At 39.8% G+C, this 23,262-nt stretch overlaps 1 protein-coding gene across 2 annotated transcripts in view; it reads right to left on the bottom strand.

Moving 5' to 3' along the window:
• Positions 1–23,262, bottom strand: part of PAMR1 (peptidase domain containing associated with muscle regeneration 1) — a 55,943-nt gene that overhangs the window by 7,493 nt on the left and 25,188 nt on the right. The window contains exons 6-8 of one of the 2 annotated variants that reach the window (XM_053946798.1): positions 22,505–22,612; positions 3,102–3,272; positions 261–473 (exon numbers count right to left, since the gene is read on the bottom strand). In XM_053946798.1, coding sequence (XP_053802773.1) covers positions 261–473; positions 3,102–3,272; positions 22,505–22,612 — 492 coding nt within the window. The remainder of the gene's footprint in view (positions 1–260; positions 474–3,101; positions 3,273–22,504; positions 22,613–23,262) is intronic. The other variant, XM_053946799.1, reaches the window with a different exon arrangement.

Raw genomic sequence — 23,262 nt, 5'->3', positions numbered from 1 at the left:
AGTCCTAGAATAAGGATAATAAGGGTCTTAGGGAACATTCCTTTCCCTGTTTAAAGATGGAATCTTCTGGAATCATTGGCATCTTCTCTGTCTGAGTATAGCAGCCAGCAGAGCTGGCAAACTACAAAACTCAGTATCAGGTATCAGACAGCTTACTCTTAGCGAATATGATCATTTGTTAAGTGCAAATTATATTAAACACAATCCAGTAAAACCATAGCATCTTTTTGTGAGTTGTGGTAAAAAAGTTTGTAAACTACCTTTTATGCAGATTGGTTGCTTCCCTGACCATTCTCCATCATCTCGGCAGGTCCTTTGTTCATTGCCACTAAGAACATACGAGTTGTTACAAAAGAAAGCAATGACTGTGCCAATTTTTGCATAGCGTCCATTCAAGAGCCCAGTGTCTTCTACTACTCTTCTGTAGCCATTGAGTGGGCCACCAGGATCTGAGCAGTTTTTTTCTTCTAGAACTAATGATAGGGGAAAAAATAGCAACCATTTTATCAGGTTCACTACATTATTTTCACCCATCAAATCGCTTGGCATTTCATTCAGATGTTACTAAACAATATGCACTTTATTAAAGATGCCTTTTCAAGACCCATCTGGGATCCCTGTCTTTGAAAATGTCAAATATTAAAGAAGAAATTGTAATATAGAGATGTCTGTTTATAATACACACTTCAGTCTCACTGAAAGCATAAGATTCTCAAACTGGTAAAAATTCTCAAATTGTTAAAACCTTAAGAAGTAGCTGACAATCCTGAAAAAGAACCCTGACTTTCCATTATGTTAATGTGCAATTAATATTAACAGGGCTTCTTCAATAGCATGAAAGGCTGCACTTAAACTGCTTGCAGGAAATAGGCCCTTGGCATTCTTTTCTCTTTTCTGTATTTTCAATACTTCACTGCACTTGGATAATAAAACTAGACTACTTAATTTTGTTTTTATGTTTGGTTGCATTTTGTTTTCTTAGCACTGAGAGAGATATCTCAATAATCCAGGGAAATACAGGAATTGAAAGAAAACATATGTATGTATTTACTGACAATAAAAATTTAATATTAAAAGCTTACTTATGCTATATTCTGCCTATAAAGCCACTTTTAGTTCCTCCTTCCCAGTATTTTCCACTCCTTTTTAATTATTGTTTTGGTTTTGGGTTTATTTTGGAGTTTTTTTCTGAATAAACTTAGATTTTTGGCCTAAATCTGAGGACAGTATTCGCTATGTGATGCTAGAAGATTATTTTTCCTTTATTTTTAACTCCTCTGCTCTTTCTATTTAGCAGCTGACAAGGTAGTAGTTTTTTTCCCCTTTGGATTTCACCTCAGTTTCCATGTCAGGACAACACTAACATGTGATTCCATTTAATTTCTCTGCCTGGTATCGCAGTGCATGATAATCAGTACACATCTAGTTCAGACAGCTGGTGTTGGTGCTGCTCATAGAGGGCCCAGAGGTCTAGGACATATCAATTGACCAAAAATTACCTCTTCTTATCAGTGCTTCAGACTTGGCTGCCTGCTGAGACTCAGTTCACAAAAGCACCAACATATAACAAAGCACTCAGATATTTAATTAAATTGCTGTGAAATCAGCACAGTTACAGTGCAAAGGTATGGCCCTGTCCTATCATAAAGTCATACCTTGTGCCACCAGACAAAGCCCAGCTCAGCAAAGCGTGTGAACACACAGCCAGCCATAACAATGCCACTTCAATGAAGAGCATGTGCTTTTAACAGTTAGTATAGCATTCAAACCAAGTCTATATTTCAGTGTTTTCTTTACAAACATTAGATTTTAGCATATGCTTAAGGCTAGATATGTACTTAAATACTTTACCATAAGTTATATTCAGTAAACAAGGATTTCTGAACTTCCTCTCCACAAGAGGGAAAAACAGAGCCCTCTCTCCTTTTCATTTGGCTCCATTTTCCTTCTGTGCATCTCACAGGCTCTCTCAGTTGTGAACCATAAGTGACTGATAACTTGATAGCAGCTAAAGACTACAGAGAATCCCCTACAGAATAATGCTTTATTTGCAAGTTGCTTTCTGCACTGGTGGCTGGCCTGGAGGCATCATCTGATCACCAGAGTGCCTTTCCAAATGTACCAAAAGCTCGACCATGTAAGTCACTTAAGGCCTTCTCTTATTTCAGTACTTTGACTGTAATTGTCTTCTTCCTTAGGCTCAGGGTTATGACCTTTTTGATTTATTAAAAACAAAGAGAAAACATCTGGGAAGGAGAGACCTAGCACTTCAGTGACTGCCAAGTCTAGAGACAGCTCTTTCTATAGGCCTCTAGCCAGGGCCATCATGCAGCAGGGACTTGGCATGATCGTGACATTACATTTACTGCAGTTGGAGACTTCTCTCTACATAGAAGAATACCTACTGCTTGCTCTTTCAAATTAACTTATATACAGCTGTCTTACAACACTCCCCCCAAAATGTACATTGTTTGACATAACACACTTATAAAACACTTTATCAATTGAAACAAATTATTCTGGAATACAGAAATGAAATTGTGCAATGCAAATCAACTAAAGGAAATTTAAAATCTCTTTAGATGTCAAGAAGGACCAGTGTGAATGGTAGTCATGCCATTCTGCAGTCAGAATGAATGGAAGTTTTTTTTTATCAGTTTTTGTCTAGGATGGGAATTGAAATAAGAGTCTAGTGTTCACACAGTAAGCTCCTATTTACCTCCACAGAGTGCACCAGGCTTCTGCAGAGAAGGTGTCAGACACACAGAGTAATGGAAGCAACTATTCACTATGTCCCTCACTTGGCTTTGGTCCTAGACATTTTCTCTCTATGTGTAAGACGAATACATGCCCAAAGACTTTGAGGTTATTACTTTTCAGTAAAGTGATGTTTCAGTCAGACCTTTATATAAAAAAGTCTTGCAGGCTGGGGTTCCAGCAGAGTAAAATAAGAATTCCTACTCCTTCTTAAAGACAGAAAGACAAAAGGACATGTTATGTCATAGACCTACTAAATTTCAAGCAAGATTTATATAGTCTAGTTTCATGGGAATACATTGGCCAAAATATTTGTTAAGAATTAAAACTTAAAGTGACCTTACCACATTCAGGATGATGTGTTGACCAAATCCCATCAAGCTGACAGTAGGCAACACGGCTGCCTTTTAAGCTGTAACCTGCGTTGCACTTGAAGTAAACCCGGGCCCCGTATTTAAAGTCATCTCCTTCCACAATACCATGAGCAGGAGCACCTGGAGTCCTACACATCACCACTGACAGTTCAGATATTTCAAAAAAATCCACTTTATTACAAAAACAGGACTGTGTTAGGATGATTCTTTACTTAGAACATAGAAAAACCAATTACAGTGGACACAGGAGTCAAAATGAAAAGACCAGTATATGCTGATCTTTAGAAAGTTGTTTAGACATCAGCTCTACACACACTTACATCCCACTTTTCAAAACCATGAGGTTCAATAGGATTACTCTGACGTGTCACATGATCATGTGCATAAGTGTTTGAATCATTAGGGATCATTTGCTCAGAATATTAGTACTGGAAATACTTTGCATCTTAACAAGGATTTTGAATGAACTACTATGCATGGTCAAGAAAAAAAATCTAGATCCTTAAAAGCCTTATACTGAATTTCTTTCAAAACCTCTTTACATTTTATAGATTTTCAGATAACCTCGGAAATTATAAAGCATCATTATTTGTGTAAATCAAACATTAACATAATTACATTAAAAAGGAATTTTGATATTTACTAAACTGGGATTTTTACACTTTTCACAGGATATTGGGAAAATACAGATGATGTTCTATATAACTACTGCAAGTAGTAAATATGAAATTAATTATCAAAACCAAGAATTTCTCTGATAGCATGAAGCCAACCATGCTAAGGTCCACCCAGCACATAAACCTGTCCAGTTGTGGCAAACACTAGATTTGAAGGAAGGACTATAAAATCAGAACAAGCACATAGAATACTTTCCTGACATAATCTGTCAGCATTCAGAAGTCTGAAGCTCAAGGACTACCTAAACTACAATGGTAATTTTGGTATAACATACCCTGCTGATATTTTTTTAACATTTATTTGTCTTAGTATTTTCTAAACTCAACCACACAATTGGTATCCACAACATCCTGTGGCAATGAGTTCTACAGACTAAGTGCAAAAAGTGCACTGCCTTCTTTAGTTTTGTTTCTAGTCTACCACCTGATAATTTTATTTGATGCTGTACTTTCTTCATTATGAGAGGCAGAGAAGGTCCATGCCTTATTAACCTTCTCCAAGTCACTTTTAAGGCCAGTTTCCTGTATGTAGAAATTACATGTGTATTTCTGTAGGTAATGTAGGAAACACATGGTTTATTATCTACGCAGTTACCCATCTCTTTGTCTCTGGCTTTGCCTGGGCCATTCATTGTGAAAAACTGCATGGGAGAGGATTCAGTGCAAGACAAAGATATGTATATGGATTTTTCGCCTGTCACCTGTGGTACTCTGCTGACAATAGATAGATGCTAAAAAGATCATCCCTACTTTATGCTTTTAGAATTTGACTTTTCTGTTTTACCTCATAGCCAGTTGCTTGCTAACCTGCAGCCAAATTTTTATGCTTAAAACTTTCAGAAGAAAACTTTTCTAAGTTGTTTGCTCTGTAATCCTTACACAGAGCACACATAAATGCATCCATTTATATGGATCACGGACCATCCAATGATTCACATAAAGAAAACACCAAACAATGAGTTGGAAGAATCATTTGTGCACTAGTGAGCAAAGGTCTTGGCAAGAAAAACTGTATTAACAATTAAGCATTAGAGTCGGGCCTGGACTATTATGCTCCTAATCAAATCACATCCAGTTAGGGGAGGTCAACGTTTCCTCTTGGCTACAAGTATTCTTCATTAATGCCATCATTAGCAAAAGAATAATGAGAAATTTTTTTTAAAAAATTAATTCCTAGCCCTTGACATTTCTCATGTGAAATATCGACACATATATATACATATGTCCAAGACTGAGCACCAAGATGTTTCCTATTACCATCCGAGTAGCAGTTGCATCTGGACAGTTTTCCTTATCTCCTGTTAATGGGCCCATCAATGTCTTGCCACATGACTCAGAGATAACACTCTCCAGGAGCCAGTTCTGTTTAACAGGTGATTAAAAACACACCTTGTGACTCAAAATAACATCAGCCCATTGTGAGATGCTCCACCCAGAGAGAGAAGCTAAGCATTCCCACCTGGATAAATCCAGGGATTTCTAGACAGAAAAGCAGCCTTTCCACAGGTTTCCGAGAAGACACAGCAACCACATCTGCCACTCCAATTTGGACTGCTACCAGCACGCTGGCCAAAGGAGTGTCAGGTTGTATTCTGACTTTGTCAGTGGTCTTCCTTTTGTATCATTGCATGTATTTTTGTCTTCTTTTTTTCTTTTCCCAATAAATTGTATTTCTGACTTAGAGTCTCTCACTGGTTTTGCTTTCAAACCAAGACAACATACATAGGTGGATATGTGCATACATAAGCATGTAGATAAATGAAACATAAATAATGGGAACATAGAATTTCTAGGTGTTTCAAATTCTCAGAACACTCATCTTCTCACTCATGATCTCTGTATTCCCAGTCACTCCCTCCATATCTTTTTCTGAGCAGCAATCCATTTCCCTACATTTATATTTCTCTCTTTCAATGTAAAGTCGCACTCAGCTTGTAAAATGAGAAAACTAGACCAACCATCTGTGCACCTCTCAGACTTCTACTTTTTGTCATAAATACAGGTTTTCTGTTTTGCTTATGGTCCAGTTCAGCTCTGCAGAACAAATATTTTGGTGCTTTTGTGTTCTAGGTCCATCCTGGAAAAAAATGTCACCAAGCTACACTTGCTTACTAACTACAAGTATCTGTTCTTGTTCACTCCCTAAGTGCTGAAGATATTTCGTTTCTCATCCTTTTGATTTGTTTGTTATCAGACTTTCTTTAGATTCTCTGCCACCCTGGGAGCCAGCTGGAACAATTCTGTTTTATTTATGATGCACATTCAGTATTTCATGCACAGATTAATTTAATACTGAACTATGGCCTACAGCAGAGGACATCGAAGCAGAAGGTCATGAGATCTAATCATAGCTAAAGAAATGTGATCATAGGTAGGTTGCTTCATATGCTGTATGTGACAAATGAGACCACCCCTTTCATCACAGGGATGTTACAAGCATTAGCTCATACCCACTTGTGTCACAGAGGGTTTCTCTGATGGCAAAACACCTTAGCATTATTAATAGATGTGTCTATTTTGTTACCCATGCCTCTAGCTACTGGTTGTCTGTTCTCTTGTAACACAGGGATGAATTTATCACTGGAGACAGAGCCACTCCATTCATTTTTTTTTACTATGGATCATTTTGTAAGCTCATTCTTTCACTCTACAAATTAAATGTGGTTTTGAATCTCAAGCTGTTCCCTGCATCTCAGTCCCACAGCTGAGCTCTCTGTTTTCAGTGATATTATCTAGTCTGAAAGTCTCATAGCGCTACTCCAGTACCTGCTTTTACTCCTTTGGTTTGAACTCCATAGGTTTTTTCTTCTTCACTTTGACTTGCCTTTTATCCCTTTCACCTAATGTGTTTCAGAGAGCCCTTTTGCACCTTTTCCCTTCACTTGTGAACACTTCAGGCAATGGAGTTTTGAATAGTTATTATGAAGGGAATCCTAGCCGCTATGTGTTTCATCCAAGTCTATCTTATTTTTTTCGTGGATAGCTTCCCATCAAGAGTGATTTTGACTGGTTCTTACATCTTTCAGAATGAGCAGTGTATTCCATTGAATTTTCAGGTAGCCTTCTTTGTTTGAGATATTTTATTGAAATCTTTCAACATTCTCTTCTGGTGTACAACTAAATCCAACTCTCCAAGAGACATTTTTCAGAAGTCAAGTAGAAAGTAAAAGAACATTTTGTAAATGTCATTCATACCTAGCTCTGCCCTCTGGATACACATTAGTCATAAAATCCAACCACATGATCTGACCCACTTCTCTTCAGGTTCTAAGCTTTCTAAGATATTTGATATGCTTTTGAGGTTCCCTCGCTTAGGCAGGATGGACCTTATCCTGCCATCTACTGAGTATTTCTGAATATTAGTTCTCCTTCTGTGCATGGTCCAGCAGAGAGGCCTGGGTGCCCCTCACAGCTCTCACTCACCTCTGGCCACCCCCATCCCAGCTGTACCTATGCCTGGTCTACCCTGACTGCTACAGCATAAACAGGGCATACAGTCATAGACAAGGCTATGAGCTGTTTGGACAGCACTTCCTTGGGAAGCACATGTTGGGTTGGCCAGGCGCACTCCATGAGCTTGAACCATTCTTAGGCCACTAGTCAGACTGCTCTGCTCCCCATGATAATAAACCAAACAACATTCCTACTGCCCTGTGACTCTGGCTTCCTGCTTTTGGGGCAAGTTGGGCATATGTCAAGTGCTCGACCTCTGCATCTTCCTCTTGGACCAACCCACCAGGAACCCAGAAAATGGACTAGCTGTCTACAGAATTCTACTATGAGGTAGTAATGGACAGCCAAATATGAAAGACATTCATTCAAGTTCTGTCAAAAAATATCTGAGCAGTGCAGAGACTCCATGAGGGTCAGGCTGACCCCATTCTTCCCGCCAGAATGCCATCAGATCTACAAAGATCCTGGTGAATTTATATCTAGAAAGGTGAAACTAATGTTAGGGAAAAATAACGCTGAAAGTGATTAAGAGCTAAGAATGACCACCCTGCTCATGCAAAAGTTAAAAACTATAATGACTGAAAATGTGAAAAGAGAAAGGATACATTAAAATGTTTAAAGGATGACAAAGAAGTATATTCAAGAAGGATAAAATTAGGAACAGGATAATTCTTACTCAAAAAGAAATTTATAAAAGTCACCTTGACAAATGTTGGAAAGGCATAGTAGGATTTAAGTAGAAATTTTATAAGTCTTGTCATTTGAAAACTGAAACTTCAGCTAAAAAAATGGAACAGAAATGTAGGGAACAGAGCAACACCAGCAAACACATCATGAGCAGAGACATTTTTGTTTAATTTTTTCCTTTTTTTGCTACACAGCATTGTTCCTGGGAAGTTCCACAATTAATCTATACAGTCATGTAGGTAACCTTTGCCACTTTAGGGTTTGAGGTGAATTTTGGCTTGATACAGTTCATAAGAGAGCAAAGTAGGAAGGTATATGAGAGGATGGTTATAGGCTTCTCTGGTAGAAATGCTCAGTTGTTAGATAATACAAAACAGAGCTGCCTCAAGTGTTTATATCACAAACTCATACATTGCTGATAAAACTTATTCTACTTCTTGCCTCCTACTTTGGTCTCTTGGGAAAAAGAAAACAATTTCTGTGCCATATGAAACATTACATTGGCTTCACATTTCATGGATAACTTTCCTCAGTCTGAGAAAAACTTGACTAGAGGAACAGTAAGTTCCTGAATTTTTAAGTAAAATATTCTATTATTAATAATAACAGTACAAATTCCTCTCCCTTTTAAAATATATGTAAGAGACATTCCTTCGATCAGAATTATTTGCCATTTAGAAATAGTCTTTGGGCTCATTTTATCACCAGTAAGATAAATTAGATGATCTCTTGAGCTACACTTTTCTCTCTCCAATATCCTTCAAATCCTGCCTGATGGAATTATCATTTGCTTTTGTCCCAGAGTCTCTTCATTAAATGAACACTATTTTTTTCTGATGCCTTCCTCTCACCCACTTTGTTAAATAATATATACCCCTACATACATATCATTTATTATCTCTATATTCTGCACAACCTTTCAATAATATATTGCATGCCTGAAATAAATCTCATTTCTCATTGCTGGTACTAATAAAAGGTTTATATTTCCCTTTTTGTCCCTCCCTGAAATTAGGTGCAAGAGCGTGCATGGAATTTTGTTCTTAATTTGCTTACAAAATTTTTTAATATTGCTACTTGCATATTCCCAAGCCAGAGTTTGGCTTTCAGGTTGACCCATGCTAATGCATATAGCACAGTTTGCCTATGTAGCATAGCTCTGAACATTTTTTATAGAATCATTGTATGGTTTGGGTTGGAAGTGATCTTAAAGATCATCTAGCTCCAACCTCCCTGCCATGGGCAGGGTACCTGCCATTAGACCAGATTGCTCAAAGCCCCATCCAGCCTGGCCTTGAACACTTCCAAGGATGGGGCATCCACAGCTTCTCTGGTCAATCTGTGCCAGTGCCTCACCACCCTCACAGTAAAGAATTCCTTCTTGATATCTAACCTAAATCTACCTTCCTTCTGCTTAAAGCCATTCGCCCTTGTCCTCTCACTTGCCCTTGTGAAAAGTCTTTCTCCAATCTCTTGTAGCCCTCTTCAGGTGCTGGAAAGCTGCTAAAAGATCTTTCCAGAGCCTTCTCTTCTCCAGGTTGAACAACCCCAGGTCTTTCAGCTTGTTCTCATAGGAGAGGTGCACCAGCCCTCTGATCCTTTTCCTGGCCCTCCTCTGGACTTGTTCTAACATGTCCACATCCTTCTTGTGTTGGGGGCCACAAAGCTCTTCTAGGTGCTTGTAATGTTGCTTTTGCATAAGCTGTGCTGGTGTGCTCAGGAGGCCAAACACAGAAACTGCACTTGGTAACCAGCAGGAGAATAAGAGCAGCTTCTGCTGTTAGTAAGCCTAGCATTTTTCTGTAGAAAAAGAGAGTTCTGGACTTATTTTGGAACCCCTGGGGCCACCATGCTACCCAAACCAGTCTAATGACTGTCAGAGAAAGCCTGATAGACTGAAACTGAAAAAAATATAAATAACTATCCTCAAAAAGAGGACATTTTGTCTGCCTAAATTACATTCTGTTCCCCAGTGAGTGCTGTCATTACTCTGAATGCTGCTAAAAGTTACAGCAGCCCCTGAGCCAAAAAAACGCCTGCACAGCAGCCCCTGAGCCAAAAAAATCTCAGATTTGGATCTGAGATTTGGATTTTCATGGTTTCACAGCAGTGGCCAACAAGTGCTCTGGAGCTAGAAGCCTGAGAAACATGGCTCCAGGATCCTGTTGCTGGAGGGAGCACAAAATGCAGAGTATGTGGAAGTGATTTTTTTTTTCCTCTCTGTGATTAAGAAAACAAAAATTAAAGGAAAAATCCAGCAGAAAATACAAATGTCTTTGAAATTTACTGCTATGAAACCATTATAAGAGAAAACTCCCAGCCAGCTCCACCTACGTGCACTTCATACAGCTCACTGATATTTGCAAAGGCTGCCTACAGCCAAGCCTGCTAAAGTCAATAGTGGTAAATCCCATCATGTTTGCCATTTTGACTGTAAGTCTGATTTGATCAAATTCTTTTCCTTGGTTTAAGTTTTGTTTAGAGGGCAAGCCTGATTACTTGAGTATCATTACATAACAGTAATATCTGTTTTTGCAAAATTTTAATGACATTAGCATATCTGCATTTTACTACTGGGGAAGCTACAGTATGGAGTTATCAAGTGATTAACCTGAAGGCAAGTAGTGAGTGACTGGCAGAGCTAGGAACAGTCCTGACATCTCCTGACATTCTTACTACATTTACACTTAAACTGACCTGACTTTGTGCAGAAATCAGTAGTAATTATTATACCATTGTGTAATTGACATACTATTCTCAGCAGCAGGGTTTTGTCCAAAGGTGATGGAGCCATATGGGAGCAGATAGTTCAGAGTGTCTGAACACAAAGCATATGAGTTAAGGAGGGACCCAGCCATGAGCAGCTCAGCAGCTAGTGCTGGGTATTGTGATTCCCCTTGCAAAGCCCCACGTGTAAAGAGCTCTTCTGAATTCTTAGAAATCTGTAGTCTTCACTCATAACAGAGCTTATTTGGCCCATGAGCTAATGTTGGCCCATGAGCTCTGTTGGTCCATGTCTCTGATGTCAGTCCAAATCTCTGATACCATGAATTCCTATGCTTATCCCTTCTCTCCCCAGCATGCATCCACAAGGTGAGGACACCCCAGGTTCTCACAAGGTTTGTTGGCAGAGAACTGCCCTGGAGGAGGACTCAGATGGTTCTCCAGAGACATCTTCCTTTTGCAGCTTGGCATAGCAGCCAGAGATGGTTAATGTCTAACACAGAAGCCCACAGAGACTAACTTTAGCCAAAAGCATAAAGACATTGGCTGTCAAAATATTTTTAGAATGGCTGTATCCTCCAAGAGGGAATGAGGTGATGGAGCCCATGGCTCAGAGTGTTCAGACCTGCTTTTCTACTGCTTCTCATAAGCAGTGCACAGGGCTTTCAAACCAGCATATGAGTTTGGCAATGGATTTGATAAAATAATCTACACTGGGAGGTGTCAGGCCATCCTGCCATCGTGAGGCCGTGTGGCTGTGCACTCTTCTCTGCTCATTAGAGACCTTTTTGTATTAGGTCACACACAGAATGAGGCAGGAACCAGGACTCCAGACTGATTCTTTAGGAGTCCCAGTGTTCTTGTCTGGCTCCTGTCTGCCTTCAAGATACTCTGCATTCTGGGATCATGGGCATATCATAAGTCTGCCAATATCAACATAGGGTTTGTGAGGTCCTCTAGTGCCTCATAGAACAAAGTGTGTAAACTGTGGTGGGAATGTCCTCTCTGTGACACTGCTGACACTCTCTCTGAGCCTACAATTGTTTCAGCACAGGCTTTGTTTCTACAAGGAGCTCAACTCACAGTGATGGTACTTACACTCAGGAAAGAGCCTGGCATCTTCTGATGCTGTTCTCAAGAACAACTCTCAGCTCAACATCTCCTGAATAAATGGAACAAACACTGCAGGATCCAGCATAAAGAAACTGACACTGTTGAGCAGGATGGGAACAGAGAACTCCAGATCAGAAGGCTAAGAAAATGAGCTCTGATTTCTTTCAAATGCACCGCTCTATATATAGAGAACTTCGAAAAGACTAATTTCATTGGTCGTAGAGTAAAAACATGTCACACCATTGGTGTGCAGTGAAAGACACACAGTGGCAGAGCATATCCATAAACAATGTGAATAACAAGATAGATTAGAGAATTATTTACATTCTTTCCCAACTGTTTCCCAGGCTCTTGCCTGGTTAGAAAACCTTTCTCTTTCTCTCTGACTGAGCTGAGAATATCCACAAGAAACTAACATTCTTTCACCACCTCTCTGAACATCCCACCTCTCCTACACTTGGAGAGCACTGATGACTAAGAATCCACACGAAGGAGCCCAGCTGTTCTGCTCCAGATTCTGGCAAGAGCTGGATGTGAATGGGAGCCGGAGAGGCTTGATGGCATTAGCTTTGCAATGTGATCTTCATTCTTCCCCACAGCAGGAGAAGACTGCTGGGAGCTGAACAGCTTTGGAGGACAGGTGGTCTTGGTCAGGACTCTGAAGAAAATGCTTTCTGGGGGTGGTGTGTTTCCACAGGCTGTGTCTGAGGGGGCTGGTGATGACTAGAATGCTTGCTTGTCTTCTTTGATTCCACTCAAAACTTTTAATTTTTGGAGCTGACAGGCTCTGCACTTTAGATGAAAAAAGAATGTGGCTGCAACTTTTAGAACCAGAAATTAGAAGGGGGTGAACAAAGAAAGCCAAGAGTGCTGAGGTTTGGATTTAAAACTAATTTTTTTAAAGCAAGACTCTCATAGCAGAGAGCAAAATATTGGAAACACCACAGTAGATCTTGTATAGGAAACTAATGTGGTAAAAAGGTGTTCAGAGTGATGGCAGTGATATCTGAACAGCTACAGCCACATATCAAAGGAGCTCTGCTCTACTTGGTCACGCCAGTCACCACAGACTCAGCAATGAGTGGGTGAGGCTTTAGGCAGGGGTCTCAGAGGTACCTCAAGCCTCTGTGTTACCACAAGCACTTAGCCAAGGCTAAGCTCCACAGAAGTGCTCATGTCATGGTGATTGAAATAGCTAAAAGATCCATTATCCCTCAGGAACTTTGCCTTCAGTATCAAATATGAGTCCTGAAAGAGTAACAATTTTTCCCCAAAAGTGTGTGCGTGCATTACAGTAGCCTCCATTTACATTTTTTGCAAGGGAAGACTTTTGATAAACTATCTCTGCCCTCAGTCACTCGTGTTTCAAAAGAGAGGAAACACTCTAATCTTCTTCATGCCTCTTGTGATGTCCCAGGACACAACTTCCCAGCTCCATGCCCAGCTCCAGACACAGCTCATGCAGAAGTGCTGGGATAGGCTATTCATTACAAATGTCTTTGGCCTTAATTTATTCCCCATGAAAGAGTCCTGGAGGTTCAGATCACCTCTCGTATTTTGCCAGTCCTCACATTAATCTTGGAAACGTCAAAGGAAATCATAACAAGAGCAGCTGATCAACCAGCTCCAAGAACCAGAGAGTAGGTTTCCAGTCCTGTTCTTTGGGCCTCTTTGCTTTTGCAGTAGTTCCACCAGCTAGGAATAATTACACAAAATTATGATGTAATCCCTACTGAAATCCAAATCTTTTCATTCCCTTCCAGCCAATTGGAAGTCGCCCCTGATGTTTTCTAGCTCCCTGCCTCTGTGAATGAGACCGTATCCATGAGAAAATATGTTTGGATCACTCACTGTGATTTATTCATCCGGAGGCAATTTGGAGGCTGTTGCTTACAATTAGCCACTTGATCTTTATCAGCATTGTTCTTAGCCCTTAGAAGGCTGTGTCTCTGGATACAACCTTTCCGGTACTTGGATGGCTTTTTTAATTATACAACTGGACCTGTTTGTGCATGGGATACTGGAGTGAATGAAATCCTAACAATCCTCAACATTCATTTTCTCTATCAGTAGCAATAACTAATATTTATCATAAGTTCTCTAATGTTTCCCTTGGAAAAAATTGCAATATCATCCTGCATGGGAGAGCACTGTCTGCTCAGGGGAAAGATTATAGGGCAAGAAAGAAGCAGGTATGCTCATTGTTATATCAAATTACAAATGAGAGAGTAAATAATCCTGAGGTGTTTCATTGTGGAGGTGTCATCTTTCCAAATAAACAGGGACAAGCCCAAGCAATACTGGATGAAAAAGGCACTCTGAACAAATGCATATTGCTAAGAAAAAGGTTCTAAATGCACGTTAACTGAAACAAGATAACAATATATAATGATATAGATTTACCTTGGCATAGATGACAGAATATTTCATTCAGCCTTTTGCAGGGATCTGAGCTGAATTTCATATAGGAAGGAAGACCTGGCATTGGCCATTTTAGAAAAAGAGATGGAAATTACCAAGCATTGAGATGAGTGTATAGGGAAAAGAAAATGAAGGGAACTGAAAAGCAGAAGAGTACTAAGGAAGTAGCAGGGCAATTTGATTTGCTGTGAAATGCTGTTTCTGTGCTCTTGAAGAAACCAAAGAGGAAAGTGGGAGTCGTAAGAAAGAACAAGTGGGATTCTGCCTGGTCAATTTTGTCATCATTCCTGCCTCCTGGGCCATTCTGCCTTGGCAGTGTTTTGCATCACCAGCAAACAGCATGGAAGACAATGCAATGATTCCCATGAAGGGAAGTGTGTGAGGTAGTTGCCTCAGAGATGTTTGAATGTATAATCCTCAAGGAAGAACAAAGCCTTTTAATGAACTTGGGGGAAAAGGGAAAGAACAAAACTGTAAGCATTGAAGAATGCTGATCATTTCAGCAAACTTTCACAGTAGTTTTAAGGTTACCCCAAAGCACTGCAAGAGCTGCAGTCTGTATGCTTGCACCCCAGAAGTACAGTGTACCAGCAGTCTTCAGAGAGGACTGAACAGAAGGGCAGAAGGGGGAAGAAAGAAAAAGCAAAGTTGTATTTTGGGAGGGTTCCTGCAATTGAAGCTTATGACTACGTGTTTTCAGGCCACAGACACTGAAGAGAGGCCAAGCAGGAACAATTATGATCTATTTTGTACTTTTCTTAGGGCTGTGCTTTGTTTTGGGAGTGTTTTAGCAGTTGCATCTAACCCATCACTGTATTCTGGAGAGGTAGGTTTGGTGTTGGCATCTATTGCAGGGTGTTGGTGGTTGTTGAGTTTGGGGGTCTCCTTTATGTCTGTGGTGCTGTTTATGGTTTATTTGGGTGGAATGTCAGTGGATTATGTTTATACTTTGTCTTTAGTGGCAGATCCTTTTCCGACACTTGTGGGGGGTTGGTTGTTATGGTGTGGGACTTGTTTTAGTTCTTGGAGATAGTTTTTGGGGGAGTTTACTGAATGCTGAGAGTTTGGGGTGGCTGCTGTTGATAGTGGGATATGCTTTCTGTTTAATCAGATTTTAGTGCTGGAGCTATGTTTTATTCTTGGGGATGGTTTTACTGGGGGCTGTTACTAACTTTATTTGTTGTTTTGGAACTTGTGCGAGGGTTATCTGACAGGGGTCATTCAAACAGTTTAAGTGTAGAAATCAGAGAACAGTTTAATGTAAAATACCAGCTTTGGGAATTTGAGATAGAGGTTTAAGTCCTTTTTTCTGAGATGATTTGTGGAACTCTAAAAAGAGGTGTAGTATTCACTCATTGGTTCAGAAGATCAATGTTTTTTTCTAAACTATTAGAGTCTTTTTAGAAGTTGTGTATTTTGTTTTTCTAGGGCACCAGTAATGGGGAAGTAGGTGAGAGAGGCTAGCTGACCAACAATGATGGATGGTTGATGCAGGCAGAGATCCCAAATCCATAATCTACTCTGGGCCCTTCTCTCAGTTCTTCTAACTCCAGAAAACCCAAAAGTTACATCTCCTCACACTCAGCTCAGAGGCAGAAAGCATCTCCATCAGCAACTTAACAACTGTATTCCAGCCCCCCTATTCTGTGACCTTTGCAAAAGGTGGGGGTGAGCTTGAAGTGTGCCAATGATGCAGACTGGTTTTTTGGCTGCAGGCAGTCATTCTGTGCTGAAGAGCTGGTTTATGCTATGCATTAGAGGAGGCTTTTCAGAAAGACTCATCCTCCCAAGTGATTCAGTGGTGAAATGACAGCAAAAGTATCTTTGTCCCATCCAGTGTGGCAAAAATACCTGAGATATAGCTTGGTCCAACTTGTCCTCCTGACACTGATTCATTGTTCCACATGCCAAGTCATACCAGGGAGAATCCTATGGATGGTTTTATCTCTAAGATGTCTTAGCAGGCTGAGGAAAAAGTTCAATATTGTGTTTTGGTGTGGGTAAGTAGAGACTGCTATGAATATATTTAATGTAGTTTAGAGATACACTTCTTTTCCTATGGCAGGCCTATCCTTGGATAGATTACATTTACAAAGAGACATTTTCTCATTTATTTGGGTGTTGGCTATGCCTGGGGCTATGCTCTGGGCAGAATACCATGGGGTTTTACCAGATATGTTTCACTTTCTGAAAAACTAAAAGAATTGTCTAGTTAATTGACACAGAGGAAATAACAAAAGCGACAAGAGGAGTTGTCAGTAAAGCAGATGTTCTGTCTCTTTCAGCCTTGCTGTCAGTGACACTTACTCAACTGGAGTTTCAAGACACTATAAAAGCATTATGAGATCAAACACTGGTAAGTGGTATGAGCACCTTCCTCCCAGAGAGTGTATGACTTACCCAATCCAACATTCTTACTGATAAAATCAAGGGAAAGGCCAGTCCTAGGGACCAGGTTTTTGCAGGTTGATTTACAGCAGCTGTTGTTTAGTGGCTGCTTCAGATGTTTGTAGCAATATCCATCTTCAGCCATCAACAACATTTTTCTCTTAGGTGTTTCTGTCCTCCTATGAGTCATCTTGGTTGTTTGTGTAACACAAGCTGCACAGCTTTAGTTTATTGCTCAGTGAATTAAGACAACCCAGAACTGATGTTAGGTTATGTTAAAGCACCACACATAGTGTTTTGTGGTTTGGCAGTTTCTCTGTGAGCATTTCCAACATCCTTCTAATCAAGGGAGAAATCTACAGGAAATGTACTAAAGTGAAAACGGGGAGCAGAAATCTCTACCTCCATCTCAACCCAAGCCCTTCAAATTCCTGCACTAGGCACTAACCACTACAGATTGCCTTGTAAACACATGATTTTCCTGGAAAGGAGTGTACTGCGGGGCACTGGGTATGTTGTGAGGCAGGATGTATGTTTGCTAACATCCTAGCAAACATCTACAAAGCATCACAATGTCCTTCTGATCAGCTCAGAAAAACAAGAGAGGTCATTATGCTACCAGAACTGAACCCTGAAGTGACTTACTAAAATCCTCTCTATATTGTGTTGCCTCTCAGAGGCAGTTCCAGGAAAGTTCTGGAAAACAGCCACCTCTGAGACCATTCTGTGATCACACTACAGAGCTACTACATGACAGGCTAAAGGGTGGTGCTGTGTTAAACTTCAGCCTGTAGCCCCTAATAGATCTTCAAAACCCAAGAACTGCCACACTGAGTGAAAGGTTTTTGGGTGGGTCTCAAGGCAGGTGAGCCCTTGGATTGTAACAGTGAGAAAAAGCCACTAGCCTCTACTCCTTAGCAGCTCCAGGTATATATGTCCTTCAACAGCAAGAGCAGGGTTTTTATTTCCCATCCCATACACATGTGCCATTAGGAAGGACAGTGGAAATGTCATGGAGGAGTGGAAATGTCAATGTCTCATATCTTTGACATAGCCACCCTAAAAAAGTGACCTTGACACAAGCGAGGAAGAACTCTGTCCCTTTAAAAAAATCTGTAACAAGCCATTTTCCACTGGAAAATTCAAGCAAAGCCCAACAAACAAACAAACAAACAAACAAACAAAAAAACCCACCAAAAACCAACCAAACAAACAAACAAAAAAACCCAAACAAAAACAAAACTAGACACTATGGCAGTCCCAGGAGCCGGCAAATTAAAAGTCATATTTCTATTTGGAACATTTTCCCTAGCTGGAATAGGACTGATTTCCAGGACAATGTTGCAAGAAAGGACTCAGGGGCATTTATTTAATTATACTTGATAGTCTCCATTGTAATCATGCAGTATAAATAAGGTGTAACACATGTGAGCTGCAAAAGGCACAGTGATTATACAGTGATATAATGTAATTATACTCTTGCACAGTGATTATGGCACTCCTTGAAATCTATTACTGAGGATCTTTCTGACAAAATTAAAAAAAAAACCTCCAAGCATGCTATTAGAAAACTCTGCATTACATATCCAAGGTTAGATAAGAACACTAGGTTCAATGCCCAGAACGTCTCCCCAGTACCTCCTCCTAAGCTCTGCTGGGTTTCAAACTCTGTCTAGCTTATGCCAAGGACTGACAGCTGGGCTCCTTCTCCCACAGCAGAACAGGGGGTGAGGTGTGGTTGGTGGGATGTTAATGCTTCCTCCCTATTTTAGATATAAGGAGGCTCTGATAGGATGAGTGCATCCCCAAAACCAGCCCAAGTCACAGATGTATGGGGCCAGAAAGGATGGAAGTGGATTGTATCAGCTGTGGGGAAAGGCCTGAAAGCTATATTCAGAGGCCTGTTGGCACACAGTAAGGCCAGCCCTAGCAACATCAAAGGCTACAGCAAGGAGTTAGTTTATACAGTTTTGTCAGTTGGATTAGACTCTTCATTAGGATGCAGAAGAAATCTCTCCTACTTGGCAGACAGGAGCAAGAAACAGAATAAAAATGGAAATCAGATCTCAGCCCTGAATTCCCCATTCAGTGAAGCTCTTCTTATTTGCGTAGGAACTCCAGTTCGCCTAGCTTTGTTTGAAATAAAGGTAACAGGAAATTTCTGGGCAGGATGAGGTCAAGGTCACTTGCTTTGGGGCCAGCAAGCCCTGGGAGGACTCTTGAGTCAGAACAGCCTGTTCTAGGAGGAGGACAAGCAGAGGGCAAGAGCATTTGCTATGGGGTACCAGCAATACTGTCTCTACAGCTGCATCCTCAGCAGGCAAACTCAACAGGGAGACTTTGGAAAAGACCTTTCTTAGTTTGAGTTGAACAAGTAGTTGTCACACTGCAGAGAGTCATGGACATTCTGACACTAGAGCAGTGCACTAGTCAGTGCTGGCAGATTGTGCACTAGTCAGTTTCTTACTTTTCCCCTGCATCTTTTGATGAAGTTGCTGGTTTTTCTCAGTGTATTTGTATGCTAGGAGAACAAGATTATCTTATTCTGTGGGTTCCTAATGCCTCTGACAGCATTAGAATATACAAAGGTCAAGGAGAAAAGCCTGAGTTTGCTCTCAATCATGTCAGCATGGCTAAGGGGTCACTGGGAAGGGTATGTAGGTATACTGCAAATTCACTTTAAGGTCAGAAAGAAGCCCAAGTATTTAAAACAGGAATTAGTTTTCTCTACCTACTGTATCATGATAGCAAAGCATATTTATCTTTAAGAAGGTATTTTGTGCTGTCCTTATGATTTGTCTTGATTGTGTTTTGGGTCAGAAGATAGAAGGTCAGCATTTGTTTTACAATTTCATATACATTTTTTTTAACAGTCTCCGGAGTGAAATCAGACATATTTATATAAAATATTTGTTGCCCTGAAACAGGATTGACTGAAATATATTAGCAGCTGTCAGAAAGATAAATGCCTACATTTCACTCCATGCTGATGAAACCTTTAAATCACTATATTAGCCCTTCTAATTGTAAACAAAATGTTAATTTCTTGGCTGCTATAGTAGAAGATAAAAGAGACTGCTAGTTGTAAGTAACCTGTACCTTGGATTATTTTATTAATATTGCAAATTGTAAGTGACAGAGCAATTAGGGTTAAATATGATTCCAGAAAAGCAGCTTGACCAACGTTGATCATCCTGCTAAATAGATGGAATTTAATTTAACAGAGGAAACAGAGGTTCCCTGTGGTTTATCTCATTAAGGTGATTTCCATAATTCCAATAGAGATTCCACATATTTAAAATTAAATTTGGTAACACCAAAAAGATAGAGCTGCATTGGGATTTTAAGGGAGTAAAAAAATTTCTGATTCTGTCACAAAATACTCACTGGTAAATTTGTTTAATTTGGCCTTAACTTATTCCTCAATCAGATAACCCCACAATCTCTCTTCATCTGAACTATGTCCCTTGGATTTCTTTAAAACCCTCATATATCTCTGGGTACCTTCTGTTGCACCACCTCAGAGCTTCTACATGCACTTAACATTAAGGGGCTCTAATTTTCTTCTCTCTTATACCTATTTTTCATCCATTAACTTTAATGGGATTGCACCTGACTGCAGGAAAACCAGACTGAAAAAAAGTCAGTCTTATAGTGTCCAAAGTCATATTCAATACTCCAAAAGTGACTATTTTATGACAGTTTTCTGCAGAAATAAATTTATTTCCCTTGGCTTTACCTAACAAGACAGCACTTTTGCTGAAAGATCTAATAGATAGAAAGATTCTGAGGAAGAGACAATCTCTAACATTTAAACTAAAAGGCTGTTCAGGAAACTACAATTAGCTTTTAAAGAATTACAGCCATATTTTTCCCAGTTCTTCCTTTTGTTCTTAAAAAACCAAATCAAACTTTAATTTTCTAACTTTTCTCCCCATACACTGGAAAATACTTAGGATGCATTTTGGCAAAACTGAAGGAAATATCTTAAGAAAAAAAACTACTTGAAGCCAGAGAGAAAAAAGATTTTCCATTATGTTTTCCAACTGTGAAGTTTGCTATTCCCATAGAAGACAGTAGGTAATATAGGTGAGAAGTAGACTCAAGTAACAGAAGTAATATAGGTGCTGAAAAACAATATTATGCCTAGCATGAGCAAAAGGCAAATATACAGCCACAAACATCATAATGTAACAGAATTTTATCCACCGAAATTGTTCTTTCAAGCAAATCAAACGACAAGATTCCCATCAAGCTAAAAATCTTACTGCATACATGTTTAAGTGTCTCCTCTCTTTCATCCTGTTAGTACCTGTACCTTTCATTGCTTACAGTGACAGAAATCCCATCCCATTTTTTATCAACTATCTCCCCTGTTGTTTGCTCTGTGGGTAGCACGGGTGAAGCTTCTACACTGGAATTACAAAAGAAAGTCAGTAACATAATATGAGCTTCATTCCTCGCCTTGCCTGTTCTGCAGAGCCTGCCAAAACTAGGGCTGAGGTTTGGTGGAAATATAATTATTTGAAATTTTGGTTGGTTCTGAATCAGACAACTTTCTGGAATCTTTCCTTTTTTTTTTTTTTTTTTTTTTCCCTCACTCCATTCTAAAGGAGCAGAACTAATCTTGCTGAGCAGTTGCAAAGAGCTCAGGAGTTTCCAGTCCCTAAATGACCTGCTAAACAACTACTCACAGGAAAGAGGCTGTTAGCAGAAGAGCCAGACACTTAGTCCTGAGGTCAGGAACCTCCAATTTTTAGCAACCTCTTCCCTACAGAAAACATACCAGGAATCTGTGCAATCTGTTCAGAAAATGTTTTCAGGTTTATGGAAAATATGAAACAATCTCTCCTCACGTCTGAGCTACTTCTGGATCTGTAGAAATTGAAAGGTCTTTTACCTCAAAATGATTCATCAAAGAAGGTATCATGCCACTATGATTTGACTCCCCCGATGAAATAAAAGAAATTCCAGGAGATAAATCCACTCCTAACAATGGCATATGTGGGGAAAAATTTTGAAATTAGGTTTGGTGTGTATTGGTTCCTCTGACAGGAAAACTCTGCTAGCAAGCAAGACATTGTGTGCCTTATGGCCAGAGGAATGCCACAGCAGGACAGAGTAAGCCATACTTTCTGTCTTGGGCCAAATATGATCACCACCATCAGTGAAATCTTCCAGGATCAGCTCTAGCTCAATAACTTTATTGCAGAATGCTCCTTTCAGCTAGTAGAGATGATACAGCTTTTATCATGGCATATATTGCAAAATTCTTACTCCCTCATGCTCTTTTGAGCCTTGTTAGAGGAAGATTTTCTTGTGCATGAAGAAGTAAATCACTGGAACAGACAATTGATTTGAATACAATAATTTTACAATTCACTTGTCAGGACAAAACCAGGTGTATGACTATAGGTACAGATATGAAGAGAATCTACCCTTTTCCATTTGTTTTGATCCCAAGTCTCTTTCATTCATGGTGCCAGAATTCTACTTTCCAGGTGACTGTGAGGAAAGATGAATTTCCTATGACTAATTCAGTCTAGAGCATTAAGCACAGGGCTCAGCTGGGGAATGTGTTTTCAGTAGAGAACAGCTGATGCACATAGTGGAAAGCAGCAGGCAGGGATACTTCTGTCTGATAAGGCTAATCCACTACAAAGATTTCTTGTGTGCAGTTTCCCAGCTCCAAGTCTGTTTTACCTTTTTACACATTGACATAAAGCTCTAGAATGACTGAGTAGAAATCATCATGAACTGCAAGAAACATGTCTTTAAAAATGCCACAAGAAATTCAGTGCATTCTCTGGCTCCATGACTGACCAAACCTACATACCAACGACACTCCTTACAATTAATGCATCAGTGACAACTCTGGAGGCTGGTCATGCACACAGTGCCTGTACTCACAGTTTTCACAGCGATTCCCTGTATAGCCAGCCAGACAGGCACACTTGTAGGTGCTGCTTTTGTCCAGAATGCATGTCCCATCATGATGACATGGAGATGAAGAACAAGCTGTAAAAGAAAAGCAAGAAGGCTCGTGGTCTCTCATTGGATGAGAAACCTACCTGTTTTTCCTCATGGTGGTTGTGTCTTGGGGTAAATTACATATTTTGGTTAGAAGTTAGAAAGACACAGTAAAGGACCTGATGCATGCCATTCTGCCCTTACTTGCTAGAGGAGGGATCTAATAAGGATAAGCAGTTATTTTCCCAGCATTCATTACTTTTACCATTTTCCTTTAACTGCAGTCAAGTGGTGAGAAAGATTTATGGAACAAAAATAATTGACATCAAGTTCAATTAATGTTTAGAGCTTAGACTAAATTAAAGAAGTCTAATAGCAATCTACATTTTTCCTGCCATTCAACCCAGAGTTTAGGGATGAATTATGGGATCCATGGTTTTTGTGGGTTTCTTTGTCTCTTGGATCATGTTGGTTTAGATTTTGGGAGTTGCTTTGTCCCTGGGAAACTCTTGCGTACCACAATCCAACAGAGACACATATCAAACTGTATACACTAGCATAATTTAATATCAGAATATGTAACTGTGCATTAAATACCAGCAAATTCCATTGTGTAGTAACACACACACACACATTTTTTGGTGCCTGGTCTAAGAGGAGACAAGTCAATAGAACTATTGTGGTATGGCATATCACTT

This window comes from Vidua chalybeata, chromosome 6, assembly GCF_026979565.1.
Source record: "Vidua chalybeata isolate OUT-0048 chromosome 6, bVidCha1 merged haplotype, whole genome shotgun sequence".
NCBI classification, from domain to species: domain Eukaryota; kingdom Metazoa; phylum Chordata; class Aves; order Passeriformes; family Viduidae; genus Vidua; species Vidua chalybeata.
The sequence above is the reverse complement of the archived record's forward strand: the minus strand, read 5'-3'. Positions and strand labels throughout refer to the sequence as shown.